This window comes from Myxocyprinus asiaticus, chromosome 6 (genome assembly GCF_019703515.2).
Source record: "Myxocyprinus asiaticus isolate MX2 ecotype Aquarium Trade chromosome 6, UBuf_Myxa_2, whole genome shotgun sequence".
NCBI lineage: Eukaryota > Metazoa > Chordata > Actinopteri > Cypriniformes > Catostomidae > Myxocyprinus > Myxocyprinus asiaticus.
This window is the reverse complement of record NC_059349.1, coordinates 13,010,421-13,036,854: the sequence shown is the minus strand read 5'-3', so window position 1 is coordinate 13,036,854 and position 26,434 is coordinate 13,010,421. Positions and strand designations below refer to the sequence as shown.

Genomic DNA, 26,434 nt, shown 5'->3' with positions numbered 1-26,434 from the left:
CGCACTGGGAATTGGGCATTCCAAATTGGGTGAAAAAAAAAAGAAAGGAAAAAAAAAAGAAAATGTTCAAACTTTGAGTGGAAGCACAATGCAGCGCCAGGGGCAACAATTTAAAGACATCTGATGAGTCTCCTACTAACATCATGGAAACGTCTTATAGACGTATTGCAGATGAGCAAAAAAAAAAAACCTTCCTCACACACATGAAGTAGACGACAGGGTGATATATGTCTGTGTGCTATTAGGGGTATTTTTGCCAAAATTCCGACATCCCGTCTTGGCACCGTCCCATATTTAAGCGCTCAAAACGTCCTGTATTAAAGGCACCGTGTCCTGGAGTGAAGCCTCAAAATGCTCAGAGGGCGCCCCCTGGATAGACAAAGAACACCCCGTCAGAAATGTGATCTCAGTGATTTCGACCTTGGCATGATTTTCGGTGCCAGATGGGCTGGTTTGAGGAGCTCAAAATGCCGTCCTGTATTTCAGAGCTCAAAATGCTCAAGTGTCCAATATTCACGTGATGAAAAGTTACAAACCAGCCCTACCGAATAACTAATAATCTTATAGATAAACAGGGATGTGTCAAGAAATTCTGGGTCTCTTGACTGTGCTCTCATGGAGCACTTTATTAGGAACATCTGTACACCTACTTATTTATGTGATTATCTAATCAGCCAATCGTGTGGCAGCAGTACAGTGCAGTGCATAAAATCATACAGATATGGGTCAGGAGCTTCAGTTAATGTTCACATCAACCATCAGAATGTGGAAAAAAAATGTGATCTCAGTTGTTTCGACCATGGCATGATTTTCAGTGCCAGATGGGCTGGTTTGAGGATTTCTTTAACTGCTGATCTCCTGGGATTTTTAAGCACAACAGTCTCAAGCGTTTGTTGTGGAGCAGCAGTTCTGCAGATGGAAATGCCTTGTTGATGAGAGAGGTCAACGGAGAATGGCCAGACTGGTTTGAGCTGACAGAAAGGCTACGGTAACTCAGATAACAACTCTGTACAATTGTAGTTAGCAGAATAGCATCTCAGAATGCACAACATTTCGAACCTTGAGACGGATGGGCTACAACAGCAGAAGACCACGTCAGGAACTTTATTAGAACAATAGTCATCCTAATAAAATGCTCAGTGAGATTATATTGCTCTGTGCTCCCAATCCTTTTTAGAAATACAATTTAGAAATTGTTATGGGCCCCTTGAATCGTTACCACCTTTCCAGTACTGGCCCTACATAATGAACGACATAAGGGGTCCTCCCTTCAAGACAATTAGCATTTTCATCCCTAAGGAATTTCCTATGGGTTTTTAAATGGCAGTTTTAGATTTATGATTTTAATAAGGCCAATGTTTAAATTACTTGAGGAGACTTTGTTTTTAAAAAGTGCATTTTACAGATTTCTTGTCTTCAGGTGAGAATAAATGTGGGTAGCCTAGCTTGTTAACACTCTTGGGTGAAGTGCTGCAAGGAAAGGAGTGGGAAGGTGTGTGCTTTACAGGGTAAGTTTGGGTGGGGGACTATATTGATTATCATGTCAAGTGATGATGTAAAGTGAATGCAGAAAATTATTTTTATTCTGTTGTACTAAGGTGCTTGCAGTTGTTTTGGATTAGTTTCTTGCTCTGGTGCACTAGACTTGGGAAACCAGTCCCCTATCCCCAATCACTTTAGACTTGAGTAGTGTGTGCCCTGCAAGGTTGGTTGGTTGGGTGGAATGCAGGGTGGGGCTGCTAGTTAACCCCAGGGAATCACTTGGTGCTAAAAGTATGGTGTACACTGCAAGGTGGTCTGTGGAATGCAGGGCGAGCCCTTAGTAAGAGAAATTAGCAGAACAAAACAGATATTTCCCTAAACCTAAGGATTTAAAATGCTATTTAAACTTGAACTTAACAGAATGAACATTTCTAAATCTGATATATTAACTCAAATCATCAGACTCAAAATACAATTGGTTTCCCAAAGAAACTGATCAAAGTTGTTCCTTAAGAGTGTCAAAAACATGTTTTATCTGAACAGCCAGCCAAGAAGAAGGTACAGAATACCAGAACAAGCAGTAGGAAATAACTTCCTAAACTCAGTGTTCCGGACCACTTCATTTACAAGAAAACGAGTTGTGAATTATTTGAAAACATTTGAACACAACATCATTACACATATAAACAAGAAATGTTTATAAAGAGTAATTTTTATCATTTGCACACAGTTTCCGTTAACATTTACAACCAAAGTTCATTGTAAAAGTTCATTGTTGATGATAGCATCATTATTTTGATAATTACTTCAGCAGAGTTTATTTTAGATTTTAAATAAACAGTTCACCCGAAAATGAAAATTGTCACCATTTTCTCATGTTGTTCCAAATAACCATATTGTTCCAAACTTGTATGCTTTTATTTTTTATTCAATGCCATATTTGAAATGATTTCTCCATCAGTGTCAAACCTGGCGTAATGCGTCATTTTTTAATCTGAACATGAACGTAAATGAAATTTCACAGCATCTGTGAAGGAGAAGATTTTCTGTCAATGACGACTTACAGTTCGGTCTGTTTCTCACACAAAGCTATTGTATGGCTTTAAAAGACTTGACATACAGCGATCAAGTCATAAGGACTACATTTATGATGTTTTTTTTTTCCCCATGTTTTTGTCCTTTTTGGAGCTCGAAAGCCGTAGTCACTATAAACTTTCCTTGTGTTTTCATTTTTGGATGAACTATTTCTTTAAGAACAGCACGAGGAGACTGAAGACCAAAGGAAAATCATGTTTTGAAGTGTTACATTTGAAGAACATAAAAAATTAAAAAGTATGTTTAGTAAATTAATAAAATACGCAGACATTGTGTGTATTAATGCGTCTGTTGATCATTAGTCATATTTTGCACAGATGTAGCAGACTCCAGCCCCAGTAGTGTTCCTAAGTAAGACTGCTCTCGTGGGTCCAGCATCTGGTCTGGCCGCACTGGGTGCACTATGTTAGTTGGCTGAGGTGTAAGAGTGTACTTCTCTAAAAACACCAGGTCACTGGTTGACTGATAGCCACCTGTCTGCTGTTGTTGACCCACAGCTGGAAGAACACCATGTGACGCCCCATGCACTGCGAGGTCGGGTTCTTCACTCATCTGAACAGGAACAAGTGTTACAGGAACACAAACATCAGCCGATACACTTTGCAGCACAGTTTTAGGTGTGTTGTGGTACGGTTTTGGAGTTTCGTTTGAAGGCAGGGGCTCAGGTAACTTGTTTTCAGGGTCTGGAGGAAGATTTTGCTGCTGCTGGTCTAGCATCCGGGCACTGTGCACGTGGTCAACATGATACTTGAGCTTGTCTTTGCGCTTGAAGGTAGCACTACAGTGCGGGCAGTTGAAAGGACGAACGTCTGAGTGGATGACCATGTGTTTGGTCAAAGTCTTCTTGATGCAGAAGGTCTGGTTACAGATCAAACACCGGTGGGGTTTCTCACCTGCAGAGAGCCAGAAATGTTAATGAATAAAAAAAATTTGTGTGTGTGATATTGGGTGAGGAAGGGCGGTGAGATTTTATGATTAGCGTTGCATGTTAAAGGTTAAGGGGGGAATTCATTAAGAATGAATTGTGGTTGGTAAAAGCATTGCTTATTTACACGTGCTGGTTCACTAAAGGAATTATGTATATCAGGCTTTTTCGGCACACCGAATACTCGTCTTTGTGTGTTGTTGGCACATGCACCTGCCGTTGACTGTGCTAAAAGAGTATCTCAAAGCAGTCATAGCGTGCATGCATGGACCACATCTGTATGGCATCATGGTTAAAAGATTATAAGTTGAAATGCTGAGTCCTCGACTGTGCATGAGACGTAGTGGCACATGGAAAGAGGTGTAGCTCTGATTATGTTACTGTGTTGGGTTGATCGGGATACTCAAACAAACTGAAATGTTTTGACAGAGCCCTAGTGTTTACACTTCTCTGAGAAATCATTCTACAAATGGTTTATTTATAGTTGTTTCTGCATATTAAGCTGGGATATAGGAAAATATTTAAACATTGAAAAAATGACATCACCTTTAGTTTAAAGATTTAATGTACTTCACCTGAATGCGTTCTGAAATGCAACATGAGGTTGGTCTTCCCCCTGAACTCTTTCTTGCACACTTGACACTGATGCACTATTGCTTTGTACCTGTCAAATACAGTACATGATCATCAAATCATCCTGTAAGTTCATCTCACAGGCTCAGAATGAACCGCAGGCACTGCATTTTATACCACATTTACAGAGACTGCATGTACAATCACAAAAACGCAAAGTGTGTCTTTGTCTTTACAACAACAGTGTGATTGTAAAGTCGAACTGAGTGAATGTTTACATGCCTTCGCCAGATCTTTTCTCCCAGGTGAATACTTTTATAATGGACAGTCAGGTGATCGGCACGTCTGAAGCATTTTCCACACTCTTCACACTGATGTGCTCTCTCCCCTACAATAATACACGACTCTAGCATCATACATGCACTTGATCACTCAAAAATGGAGCAATTTACTTGGAATCGAGAATTAAGTTTAAGAGGGGACCAGTAAAAAAAAAAAAAGATGAATTTTGGTCTTTAGTCAAAAAAATGGAATCTATTCTTATACTAAAAAGTACCTGTGTGAATTTTTTTGTGTTTCTTTAGATGGTCATGGCGAATGAAAGTTTTGCCACATTCCTCACATTCATAGCGCTTGTCGTCATGGTGAACACGAAGATGGAGCCTGAAAAAGAGAGAGCTCATAACTCTCTTTCTGAATGTTTAACGCTGTAAAATGTTACTTCCAATCATGTAATGTTGATGAAATGTTCTGTCTCATAACTTTTGCTTTGTGCATGTCAATTGCTATCTCACATAAATATATTTAAGGCAATTCATCAGAAAAAACAATGTTAGTGAAGATTATCAATATCATCAGGTTAAAGCTTAATGTTATAATCACAGTAAATTAAATGATTCCTGATTAATTCCTGTTGTGTTCAGGGAGAACGTAAACTTAGTAACGATCCACCATGCATTTAGTGACAGACCCAACTTAAAGATTTTGTCACATTGTTTATTCTCTCAGAAATTGGTTTGCTGATGGTAACAGTGTTTCATCTTACATACAGTAGTTAAAACCTTCACAGACCTGTAAGAGCTGCCATGACGGAAGCTTTGTCCACAGATGCTGCACAAGTAAGGCTTTTCTCCACTATGGATCCTCAGATGTTCCCTAAGGGTTGTCCTGAAAATTCGTTCATAGATTAGATGAGGACAGCTTGAATTTAAATCCAACCTCCAACCTATGCTTTTACAGTATTTACAATGTTTTTTAAACATGGTTAATAATAATACAATGTTTTTTGTTGAGTACCTTGGAGTACCATAAAAACATGCTATATGAATATGCTAATCATCCAGTACCATAGTATTACTATTATTACACCACAGTACTTTTTGTTAGGGCTATTATCTTTTCTTATCACCCCTTGTACTTTCTCTACCATCTCTGCTGCTTCCACTCTGACCTCAGAGTAGCGGTGAGAAATGTGAGATGGCAAGTAGAGCGAGCAGATCAGTCAAGAGCAGAGAGCCAATCATAACAGTGGGCGTTTACTGTCAATTCTTAAAGGAGAAACAGCACCAAAACCAAACGTTTCTGACTGAGAGTCAGAATGAGGGTGGAAAGTGATCATGTTTTACAAATAGTGGCAAGAAAAAGTATGTGAACTTGGAGTTAGCTGGTATTCTGCATTATTTGGTCATAAAATATGATTTCATCTTCATCAAAGTCACAAGTATAGAAAAACACAATGTGCTTAAGCTAACAACACACAAACAATTATAATCTATCATGTATTTATTGAACACATCCCACTAAACATTCACAGTGCTGTGGATAAAAGTAAGTGAACCCTTGGATTTAATAACTGGTTGATCCTCCTTTGGCAGCAGTAACCTCAACCAAGCATTTCCGGTAGCTGCAGATTAGACCTGCACAATGTTCAGAAGGAATACTGGACCATTCTTCCTCAAACAACTGTTTCAGCTCAGCCATATTCTTAGGATATCTGTTGTGAACGGCTCTCTCAAGGTCATTCCACAATATCTCTATTGGGTCAAGGTCTGGGCTCTGACTGGGCCACTCCAAAAGATGGATTTTTTTTTTTGAAGCCATTCTGTAGTGGATTCACTTCGATGTTTAAGGTCATTGTCCTGCTGGATCACCCAACTTCTACTGAGCTTTAGCTAGTGCACAGCCACCCTGACATTATCCTGCAGGATATCTTGATAAACTTGGGAATTCATTTTTCCCTTGATGATGGCAAGCTGTCCAGACCCCGAAGCAGCAAAGCAGCCCCAAATCATGATGCTCCCTCTGCCATACTTCACTGCTGGGATGATGTTTTCATGTGTGTATGCGGTGCCCTTTTTATACCATACTTAGTGCTGCGTGTTCTTCCCAAACAATTTAACCTTAGTTTCATCAGTCCACAAAATATTTTCCCAGTAGTTTTGTGGAGTGTCAAGGTAGTCTTTGGCAAACTTCAGGCCCACAGCAATGATTTTGTTGGAAAGCAGCGGCTTCCTTTGTGGTGTCCCGCCATGGACACCATGCCTGTTTAATGTTTTCCTTGTAGTAGACTCATGACAGAGATGTTAACCAGTTTCAATGATTCCTTCCTTAAGAGCTATCACTCTAGGGTTCTTTTTTACCTCTGAGCATTCTGCGGTGGGCACTTTGAGTCATCTTGGCTGGACAGCCACTTCTGTGGAGAGTAGCCACAGTACTATATCATCTCCATTTATAGAAAATGTATCTAACTGTGGACAGATGAATAAATAAGCTCTTTGAGATAACTTTGTAACCCTTTCCAGCTTTATGCAAAGCAACAATTGTTGATCATAGTTCTTCTGAAATCTCTTTTTTGCAAAGCATGATCCACATCTGCAGATGCTTCTTGTGATTAGCAAACTCTGAATGTTTAAGTGCTTTTTATATGTCAAAGTAGCTCTAACCCACACCTCAAATCTTGTTTCATTAATTGGATGCCAGGTTTGCCAACTCCTGATTCTAATTAGCTTTTGTTGACGTCAGTAGCTTAGGGGTTTACATACTTTTTCCACAGGACTGTGAATGTTTAATGGGATGTGTTCAGTAAAGACATGATAGATTATAATTGTTTGTGTGTTGTTAGCTTAAGCACATTATGCTTGTCTATACTTGTGACTTTGATGAAGATGAGATCACATTTTATGACCAATTAATGCAGAAACCCAGCTAATTCCAAAGTGTTCACATACTTTTTCTTGCCACTGTATATGACATAAAATTTTGTTAATATTATTAGTGAATTTCAAGGAACATATTAAAATTATTTTAAAAAGGTCATGTCATGACCCTTTAAGACTACTTTCACTTTTCATTAATTTTTTCTTATTACTATGTTATTATTATTCTATTATTATTATTAACATCTAAATTAACTGGTTTTATTAAAAACCAGTCAAAATATAAGTAAAAAAGTCAAAAAACATTATTTAATCACTGAATTAACCTGTAAACATTAGGTTACACCAACAAAACATATTTTAAGGGTTAGATCAGGTAGAAATATCTCCTTAAAGCAAAAATTTAGGTTAGCACTTTTTTCAGTGTACATGACCATGGAAATACCATTGTCATTTTTTTTGTAAGTGATTTGCCAAATGGCTTAATAGTTTAAACAAAAAAGGAACATTTTGCTGCATCAGACAGCTCCAGTTTATGTCAGCATTCTAGACACAGACAAACACTGAATTTAATTTCTATACAGGTACCATAATAACTACCAAAGCTGTCTTCACTGCAAGTGTGTGATATCCAATTGGAAATGAGGCAGAAATCAAGGTTTATTTTAATTTATTTATTTTTAAACTTAGCATTACAAAGTGGATTTTTACCTTCTGTCTGTGGCAGGCCACTCGAGAATCAGATGCTATCTGCTGTAGCGTGCACTATTAAAGGCACCTCCACCTAATTTTATTCATTGTTATAATGAGATTATTATGAGATTTAATTATGTATTCAATAATTATTTGTATTATATATATATATATATTGTATATAACCTGCTCAGCCACAACATTAAAACCACCTGCCTAATATTGTGTAGGTCCCCATCGTGCCATCAAAACAGAGCCAACCCACATCTCAGAATAGCATTCTGAGATTATATCCTTCTCACCACAATTGTACAGAGGGGTTATCTGAGTTACTGTAGACTTTGTCAGAAGCAGTCTGGCCCTCTCAAATTCTAATTACTTAGTAAAAATTTAATCAGTAAATTAATTCCGTTACCTCAATAAGAAAATAATGTAATCAGATTACTTTTAGTTAATTTTTGATTGCCTCATGATTGCCTCAAGACAAAAGCAACAGGGGGCCTGGGTAGCTCAGTAAGTAAAGACACTGACTACCAGACCTGGAGTCACGAGTTTCGAATCCAGGGCATGCTGAGTGACTCTAGTCAGGTCTCCTAAGCAACCAAATTGGCCCGGTTGCTAGGGAGGGTAGAGTCTCATGGGGTAACCTCCTCGTGGTCGCTATAATGTGGTTCTTGCTCTTGGTGGGGTGCGTGGTGAGATGCTGTGTGTGTGTGGATGCTGCAGAGAATAGCGTGGGCCTCCACACGTGCTACATCTCCACAGTAACGCGCTCAACAAGCCACATGATAAGATGCGTGGATTGACGGTCTCAGACGCGGAGGCAACTGAGATTCGTCCTCCGCCACCCGGATTGAGGTGAGTCACTACACCACCACGAGGACTTTGAGCGCATTGGGAATTGGGCATTCCAAATTGGGGAGAACATAAAAAAAAAAAATTTAAAAAAGAGAAAAGCAATATGTTCTTGAAGACTTTTAATCATACCTTCTGAATGCAAACAAACCGTGTCTGAATAATATATTATTATACATAAGAAAAAAACATGAAAAACAGGGACACTGCCTCAATAAGAAAACAGAATATGTTCAAATGTAGAACAACTCCGCATTTTTAAACAAATCAGGTGATCTGTTACAGAAAATAGTTTATTTTCTCATCAAGCAAATACAGTTAGATCAGATGAACTGAATTATGTCTTGGTTAACATTAAACAAAATCTGACAGGATATGCCTCTACACTACACTACAAAGTTGAATTCTGCCATGTATTGCACTTAGCATGTAGACAAATTGGCACTGACCATTCATTAACTTCCGATTGCAATAGGAAGATCACAGGCTATCATCATCATTATCATCATCATCATCATCATTATTATTAATGCCTCCAGTGTCTGTCCTCTGCTTGCTCATGATCCACAGTCAAACATCACCTGCTAACGTTTATGGGTGATTCTATGTTTATGTTTAAGGAGGATTTAAATGACAAAATAAAAATAAAATATTAAAAAATATTGTTTTAAATGATAGATACAAATAGATTTAAACCTTTTTAGCATGTCTTGATTGACTTATTTCTACTTTCTATGAGTTTTCAAATATTACATTTGCCAGTATTTCTCCCTCACACATACTTTTGAACTGTTCTTAACAATACATTTGTAAAAAGTGTCAGGATCGATAAATTATCCATTGCACTTTCCCCTAAGAACTTAATATCATTTTCAGTTCATTTAATATTCATGTGTACAATTTGGATTTTTTTCAACAAAGAAAAAAGAAATGCTGTCCCAATTGTCATTACAACATGAACGTATTTCAGAGAACAATTTTAGAGTTTCAATTGAAGTTAAGATGGAAATGAGAAGTCACACTAAAGTTTCGACAGTAGGCGTCCGGTGTATCGAAATACTGGCCGTTTGCCGGGAGGAGTGGTCATTTCTCCGCATCTATTCCTGCTCCTGCGAAAACGATCAACAGACGGTCGGACGGCGAAATTAGTGAACACTTATGACTAATTTGAACTATCCTTGCTAACATGATTTTTGTATGGGTCTTACCTTTAAACACTTCTTTGAATGATGTATCGGGTCATTAGAAAAACACTGCATCACAGCTGGAATGTATAAATTGCACTAAACTGTAATGTTGTTTCCCTTTTCTCCATTGAAGTGACAAGAATGTTGGAATTTCCACAAAAATAATCATATTTCTCTAGTGGCCATTGCGATGAAACAGCCCTTTTAATGGTTTGACCTCGTTTGCCTCGAGAGCACAGTGCTGATGTGAGACTGATGTTATTTACACATGTGACAGTAAGTGGCAACAGATTCACGTCAGTCACGTGAGAGAACCAGAAGAGATCTCAAGCGCATCTGATCATATCTATACAATAATCCACTATAAAGTAAGCAGCGGTCTTTATCATTTTATGTCAGGAGGATCTTTTGTTTATTTTTAATATATTGAAAATTGTAATCCTGCTAGTAATCCCAATTTTTACCAAATGTAACTTTAATCTGAATACGTTGAGTTTTTATGTAAATGTAACTGATTACAGTTACACAGTTTTTGTATCCTGATTACATAACGCTGTTACAAGTATTCTGTTACTCCTCAAGCCTGCTATCCGCTTTGTTACAGCAATCGTGAAGTTGCATTCATGATTTGCATCAGGGCATCAAGCGCTGCTTTGAACTCACCATGAAAAGCACTTCCAGACAAAAACTACTCATTCTGCATTTTGGAAATAGTTAAGACTTGACTTGCTTCTGTGGTAATTAAAATGCACCTTACAAGTCCCATCTGGGCTTGTTTTGTACATCATACAGCACTAAGAGCTCCTTTCTCCATCATTTTATCACTGACAGGGAAGAGCTGTCAGAGATTCTTTTATTTACTGAGATAACAACCTCTGCGGCTCCACCATAGGAGAGATATACCAGCGACTATTTAGCAGAGATGGGCCACTTCTTTTCAAATGAATGGGAGAAATTAGAATGCCCAACCAAGAAGCTCTAGCGCCTAATGGACAATGGATGTAGAAAGGATGTCCAACCTTACAGGTAAAAGAGCCAATCACCTTTTAGATACAGACATCTCCTGTCAATCATATCGAGAATGCACATGCACATTAGCTACACAAGCCTGGAAAATTGCATTTTTTTAGCGGAATCTGAGGTAAAGAAGCACAATTTATGATACCAGCGTTGTCAGATTTTACTGCTGATTTGAAATATTTTCTTTGATCGTAATCTTGACCAACCATTTTTGAGATTTCGGTGTTCCTCCATTCAAGTAGATAGGAGCTGCACTGTCTTGACTGGAAATAGCCTCCCGGGAGCATTCCAAATATGGCCGATAGTTGACTGACTCGCTAGAAAGACTGGTATTATGACAGTACAGCCCATAGAATGTCTATGGGACCGCTGCGTTATCCTGTTTTATGCTGAGCTTGTAGGCTCTACTTCGTAGAGGAGCTCTGGCACTATGGCGTGTGCATCAGAGTAATGACTCCGGGCGGACACATTACAAAGGTTCCGCCCTTCACACCAGTGTTTATGTTGTGTTAACAGTCAATGCATTAATCACGATTAAGAAAAATGTACGCGTTAAACTTTTTTAATTAATCGCATGTGTTAACGCGTTAACTCTGACAGCTCTAAAATAATATACTCATCAAAAGCTGAAATTCTTGTTGGTCCAAGTAGATTAGAATAATCTATTATTATTTTAATAAGTAGTGAAACAATTTTGTTTTAAAATATTATTAATAATTAATAATTCACAATCTTTTTAAATATTTGAAAATATCTGAAACCAATCAAGTCATGAGTCAAAAAAGTGACCAAAAAAAAACTTAAACAGAGATAAATCCTATAGACTCTCATGACTGTGAAGTTTAAAAACAAATTCAGATACTTTAACATTTTTAGGAAAAGGTTAAATTGAGTAACCCTAAGAAAACGTCTTGATATTCCTAACTCAGAAAATCATACTTGTAAAAAATATTTTTTACCTTGAAAAATCATTAAATCATTTTTTTTTTTTTTTTTGAAAATGCTATACATTTTTTATTTTTTTATTTATTATGAAACCAACACGGACACTAGGGCTGGGTATCGGCACAGATGCCCCGATTCGATTCAATTTCGATTCACAAGATCTCGATTCGATTCGATTCTTGAAAATTCAGTACTACTAATTGGAGAGATGTTTCTAAAGCTGTACATGGAACACCAATTTAAAAATAAATAAGAGTTCAGTGTTTCCTACAGGATTTTGAGCAGCAGGGGGAGACCTGTAGACCACCCCCTCAAATTTTGTATATATGTATATATACATATATATACATATTCTCGTTTTATTGTTATTGTTGTTTTATTATTATAAATGACATGCTAGATAGCGACAGAGCTGGAATTACACATTTATAATTTAAATATTTTGATTCTCTGTGTTTACATTCATACCTTGATAAGTCACCAGGTGGGTATTTTGACAGACTTTTTAAGCGTTTTTGAGCATTCTTGCGTGAATCCACATCGCGAGCACTACTGGAACACACACACACACACACACACACACACACACACACACACACACACATAACTGCTGGCTACAGAATCGAGGAATATTTGCACACCATCTCCGTTTTTACATCCGCTTCTCCCGCTGTACATGTTAGATGCGCTCCACTCGCAAACGCCTGGGAGTTTGGACCCCTAAACTGCAGGATTCACGTTAATCAGACCCAGTACACAAAGATCGATCCACTGCTTTTCAGAATTGATATCGATTCAGCCAATTAAAATAAAAAACAATGAATCGAAAAATCTATTTTTTTGCCCTGCCCTAACGGACACAAAGATTACATTTCTATCAAACTTGCCACATGTGATTTAAACTAAATCTTTAAAAGATTTCTCAATTTTATTATCTCGGACAGCCTTATTTGTCAATGACCCATGTGCAGTTAGTAATGCAGACAATTCTATAATGAATACCATACAAAGAGTCAACCGATCAGAGATAAACAGCTAAAAAAAGTGATATATAGATAAAGCTTCTTACCTTTCTCGAACTGATTTTCCACACAGAAAGCACGTCCATTTCCTCTTCCCCCCATGTGTACACTCAATGTGCCGTTTACGGTTGCCTGTGTCATTAAACTGACGACCACAAATGTCACAAGGGAAGGGTCCTGGAAACAAATTGACATTTTGTCAACATTAAGCCATTTAATTTATACACTATTGGATGTAGAATGGATTACTTTATAAAGCAACATTTCTCATATTAATTTATTGTTTTACTCTGAAAATGAAGCATGTTTTAAATGTGCAAATTCCTGACAATTGTTCCATAAATTGCTAACTGTCCCTTTAATCGTTTCCAAAACATCATGTCTAGTTTTACCCAAATGGAACTTTTCTTGGTGTTTCAAGCGGGCAAATCGTGATTTGAAGTGTTCGTCACAGTAGGCGCACTTGAAGGGCTTGTCCTGTGAATGTAAGATCATGTGTTCCTCCAGATGGGGGCGCCGAGTGAAAGACTTGTGGCAGATCTACAAAACAAATGATATGACAGTCCAACATAAAAAAAGCCAGAGTCCACTTTAGATAAATTCAGAATGTCTGTGCATTTCATCAAATTGCAACAAACATTTTTTGCAGTTAATAACTAAGGCCCTTCTAAATCTGAAACATATCTGGTTATCTGATTTACATCTAAACATCTATATCCGATTCTCCTCTTTATTCTGTTTTTTTTTTTGTTTTTTTTTTGTCATTCTTACACAACAAATAAACTCCGGTGAAATTACTGAATGCGTGGGGAAGTGTGCGTCGTAGAGGGAGTAGACTGACGAGAGCAATGAATATTTTATCATTTATTTAGTTGTCCCTCACATCTGCATCTCATATTACCTAATAAATAGTCCTTCCTCATAGTCATGCAGCTTGTTTTATTTCGTTATGAGCTGTAAATGGGAATCCAAACGCTCAAAAGAGGGATGAAACTGCACTGCACAGCACTAATATTTGCATGGAATACTGCATAGCGCTGTGATGTCTGTGAAAGTATTAATATAAAGTATTAATAAGTGAATAAAAACAGACCAAAAAATTGGATTTGATCTATGCATTAGGCCTTGCAATATAAATGTTCTGGCTAAATCCAGATGATTTTTTCTTTTGGTGCATTTTAGGGGAATACGCAAGCAATGCATCAGTTGATGTGTTTATGAGGAATACAAAAGTAAATAACTCACATCACACTTCCAACCTTCAATCTTCTTCTTCTTCTGAGCGAGAAACTCTTGGAGATGGTCAGGATGAAATCTATTAGCAGACAACATGTTACACTTTTATCGCATAATTAGTTTAAGATGCACTATGTACGATTTTTTTGGTCACAATTAACAAAAGTTCATTATTGAGTGAGTTCATAAAAAATCCATGTTCAAAATCCTGTCCTTGTCTTACCCTGATTCACTACGTAAGCCAACACTGATTTGTATTTAGATCTGGATTTGGCACGAAATCGCATGCTTACTTCATTCTTCCTTGTGTGTTTACGTCATATCTGTAAGCTCAGAAAGAAGGACTGTGTCGCGTGAGTGTCGGCTATGGAAAAGCTACTGCAGTAGCAAAGGCAGGACATCATTCTCCAAATGGATGTTTAACTAACTCGATTGTTTGGCGAAGTTGTTTACCTGCTATAATGCTTGGATATTTTTTCTGGTGGGGTTGTTGAAGCTTACACTGGTTGTCAAGCTTTGATGAATTGAACGCTATTGGTATTTTATAACATTGCTGCAGTTTTGAGACTCCCTGAGTATTCGTCTCTAAGTGTCTGTGTGTCTGCCACTGTTTTCCTAGTTCTTTTACCACAGTCACATAAATGTAAAAGTTGTCATTTTGCATTTACCAAATAGTCCGTTTAAACAGCGTAGACCATTTATAAATACAATTGTAGTATTACGGTTCAATTGCATATTCATCTGAGACTGTAGATTGTAATATACAAATAAGTGTCTTCAATTGAACCAATATTAGCAATATCACAAGTTTTCCTCTTAAATTGAGAAGAATAATACAAATATTAATATAGTACATTTTAATTATAACTGTTTGATTATCATCATGATGCATCTTTTTCGTTTTGTCTTCATTATCATTGACAAAAATCAAAAACCCTTCATCGATTTTCATCAGTAATTTCGTTGATGAGATTAACATTGATCATGCAATCACTAAATAATTGTATTAAAGCAAGTGAAATGTATTATCATATGTGTTTAATCATTTAGCCTGTATTTTAAATGGAAGTTAGTGAAATCTTCATTGTCTAGCAAGTTTTAGCTGTTTTGCTTTAAAGCAAATGAAACTGTTTCTGCCAGATGAGTTTTGATTTTTATTGACAGATAGGTGAAATCTGTATCTTGCATTAGAGCGTATGAATGACATGAGTGCTTTATTGTGTCATTCTCGTTCAGAATAGACCTTTTGTTGGCGATTCGTTTTGCTTTTTTGCTTCATTCTTAGTGTCAGTAGGCCTTAGAGTGCCAAAAAACATCTTTTAACAACAGCTCACCATTTTACTGAACAGCCAACCACAAAGACACTATGAACCAATCATTTTCTAAACTGTAAATATTGCATCACCTCTTCACATGTCTGCCGAGAGTCTTCTTGCTGGCATGAAGCTTGTTACAGAAGGGACATTTGTGCTCTTTCTTCTGGATGGGCGTGTCACTCTCATGTTTCTTTTTATGGACAGTGAGGTTTGATTTGGTGGAGTAGCACTGAAGACAGATGTCACACTGGAAAGGTTTTTCTCCGGTGTGTACTCTGGTGTGACTTTGATATTTACCTACAAAATGGAGAAAGATCAAAGCAGTGACTCAGACAGAGATATATAGACAGAGATAGCTGTAATAATTATAACCTAGACAGATGCAATCACAGTAAAAAGACGAGCAAATAGATTCAAATCAATGTCGCTCCACAATCAGAATTAAGAGTCTGAATTATCATTTTTATAATTACTGTTTCAGTTGTTATTTTTAGTGTTACACAGTGTTAATGTGAAGCTGTTTTTGCACTGATGCCAGATGTATCATTTTTGGTTATTTGTTATCTTATCTTTTTGTTTGTGTCCATCAAGTTCCACAAATAACAAAATTAAATAAAATACCTTTGATTTGTAAAGTATTTAATTCACTGGATTATCCAAAAACAAGTTTTACCACATGGTAGTATAGCGACTGCTTTAAGACAACAAGGGAAGACTAAAGTTTCATAAGAAATGAGGCAATGACAACTTTAATATACACTATCGGTCAAACATTTTGAAACACTTGACTGAAAAGTTTCTCATGATCTTAAAAATCTTTTGATCTGAAGGCGTATGTTAAAATGTTTGAAATTAGTTTTGTAGACAAAAATATATTTGTGCCACCATATTAATTTATTTCATTATAAATCTAAAATTTAATAAAAAAAAAAAAAGGTTTTGAAATTGATGACTTGGACCAAATAATAAAGAAAATCAGCCAATGAGTGCCCAACATAGATAGGAACTCCTTCAATACTGTTTAAAAAGCATCCCAGGGTGATACCTCAAGAAGCTGGTTGAGAAAATGTCAAGAGTCAAGGATGACTACTTTGAAGATGCTAAAATATAACACAGTTTTGATTTATTTTGAATTTTGTTTAGTCACAACATAATTCCCATAGTTCCATTTATGTTATTCCATAGTTTTGATGACTTTACTATTATTCTAAAATGTGAAGAAAAATTATAATAAAGAATAAGTGTTTCAAAACTTTTGACCAGTAGTGTATGTGCAAAATAATCAATACAAATGACATATTACTCTTTGTTATTACAATATATTGATTTCAATATTTTAGAAAATAAAATTGTAAAATGTCACACATCAAGTCAAGTAATTTTTATTTGTGTAGCGCTTTTCACAACACATATCATTTCAAAACAGCTTTACAGAAAATGATGCTTTAAAAGAAAAAGAAGCTGTAATATCCGTAATGTCTTAGAGACAGTGTGGTTTAATAAAAAACATGATTGTAAATTGTGCCTTAAAATAAATAATTAAATAAATAATATTTGTATTTAGACTCCCAGTGAGCAAACTAAAGGCAACTGTGACAAGGAACACAAAATTTCATAAGATGTTGGTTAATGGAGAAAAATAACCTTGGGGGAAACCAGGCTTACTGTGGGGGCCAGTTCCCCTCTGGCTAAACAACATGAATATAATGCCAATATTAGTTTTTTATGTGTAGTAAAAGTAAAGTGTTAGGGGCCAAGTTTAAACAAAAACATTTTGTGTGAACTGTGAGATTAATGACTAAAGTCTTTGAAGTACATCCTGAATTAACTGCAGAACAGACACATTGTCCTTTGTTAAATGGCTGACGAAAGTATTAGTTGGTAATTAATTTATTATCTATGTATTCCATTTTAAAAGAGTGTAGTCCATCTTTTGACCAAGGTGATGTAGGCAGAGGTCAGTGACGTGCATTGCAGCTCGACTGGAAGCTTTTGGCAGTTCATTTCTGGTGAAGTCCATCTTAAGTCCAAATTTCAGGCAGTGGCCAGTGAAGTATCCCATGTCTTACGGTTGGAGATTGTATCAGTTCATCCTCTGTGAATGACTGGCACAGGTTGCAGTTAGTCACCCTCACTCAGCAACACATAGTACTGGGAGCCTGACATCAGGCAGGACCGGAGCTGGATCTGGAAGGCTCTGGTAACCTCAGGATATGTATCCCGAGGTTAAGACGGGGAAAAAAATAGAATAATATTAGCATAGATGCCATTCACTTTAAAACATGATTATAGAATATAAGAAGTGTTTCCGGTTCCGGCAGACTCGACTAATGTGGCATAACTATGAGTTGATAGATAAACTAGATGCATTTAGTCTAGACTTAAACTAAGATAGTGTGTCTGTGTCCCGAACCATGCTAGAAAGATTATTCCATAGTTTAGGAAGTTCAGGTAAAGGATCTACCTCCTTTTGTGGATTTTAAAATTTCTAGGTATTATTAACAGGCCAGAATTTTGTGATTGTAGTGAACGTGTTGGAATACAACATGACAGAAGGTCGCTTAGGTACTGAGAACATAGACCATTCAAAGTTTTGTATGTAGATAACATAATTTTAAAATTAATATGAAATTTAACAGGTAGTCATTGTGGAAACCATAAAATTGGGCTAATATGGTCATATTTCTTAGTTCTAAAATGCTGCTGCATTTTGAACCAGCTGAAGTTTATTCACTGAACCTGCAAGACATCCTCCCAGTAATGCATTACAATAATCTAGTCTTGAAGTCATGAACGCATTAATTAGTTTTCTGGCATCAGAAACAGAGAGCATGTCATAACTTAGCAATATTTCTGAGACAGAAGAATGCTGTTCTACAAATACTGGAAAAGTTATTTTCGCCCAGGGGAAGAATATATAAGAAAAAAGCAGAGGCCATAAGACTGATCCCTGTGACACTCCATATAAAGTGGTATCGGTCAGATAAATAGGACCTAAACAAAGCTAACGCCTATCCACAAATGCCAACATAATTCTCAAGCCTATCCAAGAGAATGTCGTGATCTATGGTGTCGAAGGCAGCAATAAGATCTAAAAGCACTAGAAGACAAATGCAGCTGTGATCAGATAAGAGCAAGTAATTTGTAACTCTGATAAATGCAGTCTCTGTACTGTGATGGGACCTAAATCCTGACTAAAATTCTTCATATATACCATTTCTCTAATAAATTAACATAGTGGGGAGAACACTACCTTTTCTAGTATTTTCGACATAAATGGGAGATTTGAGATCAGTCTATAATAAGCCAACCCTTCAGGATCAAGCTGTGGTTTCTTGATAAGCGGTTTGATAACTGCCAGCTTAAAATAATGAGGAGTTAATAATATTAAGAACAGGTTCTGAGATTACAGAAAACACCTCTTTTAAGAGCTTGGTCATTACTGGATCTAACATTCATGTTGTTGCTTTTGATGTTTTGTTAGCTCTTCCTGACCTATGACAGCGAAGGACTGAAGTTGCTCTTAGGGAATAATATGAGGCATTGTCTTCTGAGGTGCAATGGCAGACAGTTGCATAATTCCAATTTTGTTTCTGATGATTTCAATTTTATCAGTAAATAAATTCATAACTACTGTGCTGTGATGGAATATCTGGTTCAGTCGAAGCTTTATTCCATACCAATTTATCCACAGTACTGGTCTCTATATTCACATTCCTTAAAAAAGAATCACCTAGGGCCTATAGAGCGCAACAGTCTCGTTTTGGAAGTAAAAATCCCATTCATTTATCCCATAGACTAATTGATTTTCAACGATAACTTATAAACCTTTAAAGACAGACCTACCGTGAGCTACGAGGTTGTTCATCGATGGTATATGGTTCTGTTGAAGCCATCCGTCTGCATTATTTCAACTTCACTGTTTAAAAATTTTGTTTGATAGTAGAATTCATGGTAAACAACTCCATTACCCATGGTACAGCAGAGAAAGATCCACCAATCAGAGAACCACGGACAAAGAAACCCGCGAAACGTGCCTCTGAGCGACTGCGCATTCCCATGACGCACTGTTAATGACGTAATCGAGTCGGTCTTCCTTCATCCTTAAACTACTTATATATTTGTACATCTCTGAATATTTTACAATAAATGTAAAATATATTGTTTCTATACTTATAATCAACAACCTAATATTAATAGTTTCATATATTCCCATCGTTTTGTATTCAATGACATCATTCACAATGCTTCATGGGATTGTGGGATCTGTGCACTCATGAAAGATCGTAAGTACACAGCCTTGTACCTTTGTCTTTATGTCCATAATGTTGTGATTCTCCTCGGAGATGGTTGGTTTGGTTCATGGCTTACAACTCTTTTATGAAGGATTTTATAAAAAGTCTATGGAAGAAATTAATGGGGGAAATACCTCCGGAAACCAGACGGCTGAGGAGGGCACTGCTGCGCTCTATAACCAGGGTGCTTCCAACAGGCTTCTCAGTGGATGCATCACTGAGTGGGGAGAATCTATTGGAAATCCAAACAGGAACGGGAGAGTGGTATCGCTTTACCCTAAGAGTATGCTGCCGAGACATCACCCAAACGCCCTGCTGCGGGGGCTCTACTGCTGGAACCAAAGTGTGTGATTGCCCGCTGTACTACCACATACAAAACAATATCTACTGGCTTCTCTTTCTCACTGACCTCCACTAGCATTCGGATGTGTGTCTCTAACCCATTAATCTTCTCTGTCGACCTAACTAATTCCTTACATTTATCACATGTAAATCCCTCACTGCTGACGGATGAAGCTATCATAAACATTTGGCATGCAGTGCAAGTAGCAATAACGTGTGCTGATGCCATGACTTACCGCAATTGTTTGTTGTTGTTGTGGTGGTGGTTCTGGAGCAGCGGGGGTTTGAGATCGATGTGCATCCCTCATGCAATTGTTTGTTGTTGTGGTGGTTGCTGATCAGCAGTGGTTTGAGATCGATGCAATAATCCATGTAAAATGCAGAGGAGAAAACTACTGCTTGCGGTTGCTTGTTCAAATAAAACAACAAAACATTTCTGCATGAATATGTCCATAGAAGACATTGGACGCACGGCCCATTCAGCACTACTTAAGTAGTGCTTCAATGGGAGTCTACGACAGATATCTGTACTATTCAAATTTACAGTGCAAAAGATCGATGTTGATTGATCTTAAATGGGCGGGACTTCGCAATAAACCAATAATTGGCCAGTAATTGAAAAGGTGATGTACATTATTGAAAGCGTATGAAATGTAAAACACATCTGTTTGTTAGGCTGAGTTTTCACCAGTTCGGACATATTACACATGCAGTTATTTGCAATCTGATGTAACACATTTATTTCAGATTTCATAATTGTATAATTTGCCTATTTTGTTGCAAAAACATTTTTGAGCTTAGTTAAAATTTTTTGTAAAGCATTTTCATTGTTTCCATAGTAATTTTAGCAGCTTTTGGGAGCAACATTGCAGACACCAAAAAACAATATTCTGTCTATGGTTATGTAAACCATTTTTTGTTGAATTTCCAGCAAAGATACCTTGATTCTGATTTAAAATTATTCATATCATGATTGATAAGAGATTTCCATTTCAATTCTCACCTATGCGATCAAAGATCTTGTCACACTTGGGACATTTAAGAGTCTTTTTGTTGGTGCTCTGGATCACGACAGGAGCGAGCCCCTCTGGAAAGACATGACTGGTGCCCTCTGTCGCTTGACTGTGCTCCTCAACATGAGTGCTGGATCTCGGTTCTATCTCCTTCTGGGCCTCAACTTGGTCTACAACCTTAGTGCATTCAGACACATGTTCCTCATCTTGTTTCTCAGCCTCTTCAACCTCAAAAGTGGCTGATGTTTCTTCTCGTCCTTCCTTACTACTTTCTTCTCCATGCTCATTCTGTTCCCGTTCCTCACTTTCGTCATCATCTTCTTCATCTTCAAAATAATTTGTGACATCCTTTGGAGTCTTCTGACTGGGTGTTTCAGACAAGATGTGGCCATTTTCACTTTCCTGGTTCTCAAATTTAGCTGGAGTCCTCCTTTGACGGGCAGATCTTCGGGTAGTGACAGCAGATGTGCTCGCCATATTTTGATCTTCCTCAATGTGGCAACCAGAACTGTGTGTCTTGGCCAAGTGATTCTCCAGAGACTTTTTGTAGCAGAAAGTACGACTGCAAAATGAGCACTGGACTCCTACTGAAGTTTGAACGTACTGGACATCAGTGTCAATGTTCTGAGGAATATGGTGGACATCACTTTCTTCATCAGCTTGAGCCGGTGTCACCCACTTTGCTAAAAGATTTACAGCTTCCATCATATCCAGAAAACAGGCCGCCTCAGCCAAACCAGGGATCTGGTTTTCCAAAACGTCAAATTCAGAAGAGTATAAAAAGTTGAGCAAGTGTCCAAATGTGGAGCTTTCTATGTTATCAATGGTCACATGGTGTGATTCAGGATTTTCGCTGAATCTGGAATAAAAAAAGTTACTGCCAAATGCCAAAACCACCTTGTGGGCATGATACATCTTCCCACAGACCGTGACCGTAATGTCACAAAATGATGGCACTTTCTGCCGGTCTTCATTCAAGAACTTCAAGAAGCAGCTGTCACTTTGTGATATTCTGAGATGTCTCTTGTCTTGAGAAGAATCTTTAATGGCCAGGTCAGCATCGCTCCTTGCATCAAACTCTGCTGGATTGGATGTCTTTAGTGTTTCTGTGCTACTGACATCCTTCACTTTGGATTGTAGGGGTTGATTTACTTTCTTCTTCATGTTTAGTGTTTATAACCAAAACTTTCCACTTTCAGAACTGAAATGAGGTCAATGAAAGATGTTATTACTAAATACTGTTATTTACATTTATACAGGTTCTCTGACTGTTAAAGACCAGCCTTTATACAAACTACACTTACACAAACCTGAGTACTGGAACAATGCAGGCTACAAAATCACTCAATATGGGTCAACACTGTCGGTTTTAAAAAATAATGTGGACTTTGTCATGTCAAATGTTTATTATAACTATTGACAAATCTAGCATTCTGGATTAATAATGAACTGAGAATACCGAATGGTTTCAAACTTACTGTCAGCTCAATCTATTGAAGAAAATCTGATTTTGTTTTTGTTGAAAAGTTACAAGCTATTGTTACAAACTGCTTAAAGGAATGTTCCGGCATCAATACAAGTTAAGCTAAATTGACAGCATTTGTAACAGCATAATGTTGATTACCACAAAAATTTATTTCGACTCGTTCCTCCTTTTCTTTAAAAAAAGCAGAATTCAAGTGAAGTGAATGGGGCCGATAAAAGTGAACATGGCCAATTTTTGGAAGGTTTAAACACTGAAAAGTATGCTTATAATTATAGCACTTACATTAATTCTTCTGTTAAAACTTGTGTATTATTTGAGCAGTAGTTTTAGGGTTTGTTTACATTACATGGCAATGAATTTGTAAAATTGGCTATAACTTTACACAGAAAAGGTTTGTAAGTGATTTTATCACACTAAAATCATGTTAACACACATATTGTTTACATCTTGTGGATATACTTTTGAAACAGTGAGTATTTTAACATTCAAAAATTGCCCCCCATACACTACCGTTGTAAGTGCTTCATTGAAACCCAGATTTGTGCTTTTTTTAAAGAAAAGGAGGGAGGAGTCAAAATGTCTTTTAGTAGTAATCAACATTATGCCACAAATGCTGTTGATTGAGCTTAACTTGTATTGAACCTGGAATATTTCATTGAGGCAACTTCTTAAAATGAGGGAAATTATCTAAAAATCATAAACAATTTATATACTCTTTGTGTGACAGAGATATCATGGTTGTGATATTACCTAAAATGTGTGGTTTTGTTGAACTCATAGCAGGTGAAATATGAAAAAAACAAACAAAAAAAAGTCTTCAGGATGAGGGCTGACTTTGATATAACCTGATTTTATAAATATTTTCATACATTTCTGACAGTGTTGACAAAAGGTCTATGTTTAAAATGAGCTTAATTTTAAAATAAAAAAAAATAAATAAATAAAAAAGATTTTTCTTTTTTTTTTAAACCTGTGAATAAGTTTCTTTGTACTTCTGTTTTGCTTGACTTAAAAAAATAAATAAACTACAAGAAGTATTGAGATATGTTCTGAAGACAAGTGGTTTTAATGCTAGTTTTGTTGTATATACACTGGCGGATAAAAGTTTGGAATAATTTTATAGGATTTTGCTGTTTCGGAAGGAAATCAGTACTTTAATTCACCAAAGTGGCATTCAACTGATCACAAAGTATAGTCAGGACATTACTGATGTAAAAAAACAGCACCATTACTATTTGAAAAAAGTCATTTTTGATCAAATCTAGACAGGCCCCATTTCCAGCAGCCATCACTCCAACACCTTATCCTTGAGTAATCAAGATAAATTGCTAATTTGGTACTAGAAAATCACTTGCCATTATATCAAACACAGTTGAAAGCTATTTGGTTCATTAAATGAAGCTTAACTACTTTGAGTTGCCACAGTATGCAATAGACTGGCATATCTTAAGGTCAATATTAGGTCAAAAATGGCAAAAAAGAAACAGCTTTCTCTAGAAACACATCAGTCAATCATTGTTTTGAGGAATGAAGGCAACACAATGCTTGAAAAAAGATTTCATACAAAAGGTGTACACTACAGTCTTCAAAGACAAAGGACAACTGGCTCTAACAAGGACAGAAAGAGATGTGGAAGGCCAGATGTACAACTAAACAAGAGGATAAGTACATCAGAGTCTCTAGTTTGAGAAATAGACACCTCACATGTCCTCAGCTGACAGCTTCATTGAATTCTACCCGCTCAACACCAGTTTCATGTACAACAGTAAAGAGAAGACTCAGGGGTGCAGGCCTTATGGGAAGAACTGCAAAGGAAAAAGCCACTTTTGAAACAGAAAAACAAAAAGAAAAGGTTAGAGTGGTCAAAGAAACACAGACATTGGACAACAGATAATTGGAAAAGAGTGTTATGGATCTTAACCCCATTGAGCTTTTGTGGGATCAGCTAGACTGTAAGGTGCAGGAGAAGTGCCCGACAAGACAGCCACATCTATGGCAAGTGCTACAGGAAGCGTGGGGTGAAATGTCACCTGAGTATCTGGACAAACTGACAGCTAGAATGCCAAGGATCTGCAAAGCTGTCATTGCTGCACATGGAGGATTTTTTTGATGAGAACTCTTTGAAGTAGTTTAAGAAGTTCTGAACATTTTTTTTCATATTGTAATAGTAATTTTTCACATTATTAATGTCCTGACTATACATTGTGATCAGCTGAATGCCACTTTGGTGAATAAAAGTACCAATTTCTTTCCATAAGAGCAAAATCTGTACATTATTCTTTTGGTCGCCAGTTTATATATAATTTTGACAATGAGCAAATACAGCAAAATGAAACATTAGTGACAACATTTCAGTGATCATCTCTGAATAATTGCAAGGCGAAAAAAGTACGTTTTCTAAACGAAGGCAACAAATAATTGCAAAATAAGATCAAACAATTAATACGGATTATGCATTTATTACAGCACTGAATTTCTTTAATCATAATAATTTAAACATGTCGCAGGAATGAACTTAAATGAGGAGTTTGTGTGCAGTTTGTGACTTTAGAGAAAAATAAACTGATGTATTATGAGGTCTGCTTTCAGTCTCGTTCTGGGCGGAGGCGAGTGAAACAATTCGTTCATGTTTAACGTTCGTTACATTGTAACACACGACTCTTGTTGTCGTGTGCTGCATGTGAGGACAATGCAAATCTGACTGCACTACCCCTTTACGGGCCCCCGTCATGTGAAGCGCCCACAGGCCCCCTCCACAACAGGAGTGCGCTGACAAACGACCCTAAAATGTCCCTTTGGAATCTGCAATGAGCGACTTTCTCCTCGCGCCCAGTCTTACCTTTAAAGAGGTGCTGTGGTGGTTTGACGAGGTTACCTATTTTTCCTTACAATACAAACAACAAAATGTGTGTTTTTCCCGATTATGAGACGCATTATGTCCCTTTTTCCATCGTTGAGGCTTCATACGTCTCAATAAACTGTTTTGTCATTGGCTGAAGGCGAAACTCCTTCCTCTCCCATTGGTAGAGATGATGTGTGGTCTATTTGTCCTCCTAAAATAACCTGTCTATAACCTGAACTTTAGTGGACGTTAGTAATATAAATATTGTCGGTAGTGTACAAATAATAACGATGATAAACGTGCTAGGACACATAAAAGTGGAATACGTGTCGAAAATAGACATTTGTGTCAGTGCCAGTAGAAATGTGGCGTTATGGGTAATGTAGTCGCCCATTTGGCATCGTTGAAAAAATAAACAGTGAATCATTTCAGCACATGACTGTTTTCAAAATATTACTACATTTATTTATTAATGATGATGTTTTTAATTGATTATTCAATAATTGTGTATAAATTATGTAATATATTTAAATAAAATATTATTTAAAGGAATAGTTCACCCAAAAATCATGAAATTCTCTCATCATTCCCTCCCCTTCATGTCATCCCAGATGTGTATGACTTTCTTTCTTCTGCTGAACACAAATTAAGATTTTTAGAAGAATATTTCAGCTCTGTTGATCCATTCAATGCAAGTTAATGGTGACCAAAACTTTCAAGCTCTTAAAAACACATAAAGGCAGCATAAAAGTAATCCATAAGACTCCAGTCGTTTAATCAATGTCTTCTGAAGTAGTCGAGTTGGATTTGGGTGAGAACAGAAAAAAATATAACACGTTTTTCCTTTTTTCATCTTGTCATTTGCAATCTCTAGGCACCATCATGATTTTAAGCTTGATTACGCTTTCTAGTGATTGACGCATGCACAGAGTACTAGATGGTGCTGTAATAT

At 36.9% G+C, this 26,434-nt stretch overlaps 1 protein-coding gene across 1 annotated transcript; it reads right to left on the bottom strand.

Moving 5' to 3' along the window:
* Window positions 1–2,176: 2,176 nt before the first annotated feature.
* Window positions 2,177–25,607, bottom strand: LOC127442197 (zinc finger and BTB domain-containing protein 41-like). The gene is made up of 11 exons (XM_051700047.1): window positions 25,480–25,607; window positions 21,145–22,355; window positions 15,594–15,801; window positions 14,198–14,267; window positions 13,345–13,492; window positions 13,000–13,129; window positions 5,147–5,242; window positions 4,632–4,738; window positions 4,358–4,463; window positions 4,078–4,166; window positions 2,177–3,470 (listed from the first exon to the last, which is right to left on the bottom strand). Exons 2-11 carry the CDS (start codon window positions 22,316–22,318, stop codon window positions 2,857–2,859), a joined length of 2,742 nt encoding a protein of 913 aa, XP_051556007.1. The 5' UTR covers window positions 22,319–22,355; window positions 25,480–25,607; the 3' UTR covers window positions 2,177–2,856.
* Between the last annotated feature and the right edge of the window lie 827 nt (window positions 25,608–26,434).

What these genes read in the sequence shown, in the direction of transcription:
- LOC127442197 (XM_051700047.1), bottom strand. Translation starts at nt 22,318, where the DNA reads ATGAAGAAGAAAGTAAATCAACCCCTACAATCCAAAGTGAAGGATGTC. An exon ending in TTGAAGGTTGGAAGTGTGAT is followed by an intron (nt 13,493 to 14,197) that starts GTGAGTTATTTA and finishes TTTGTTTTGTAG; the next exon opens with ATCTGCCACAAGTCTTTCAC. An exon ending in GGAAAATCAGTTCGAGAAAG is followed by an intron (nt 5,243 to 12,999) that starts GTAAGAAGCTTT and finishes ACGAATTTTCAG; the next exon opens with GACAACCCTTAGGGAACATC.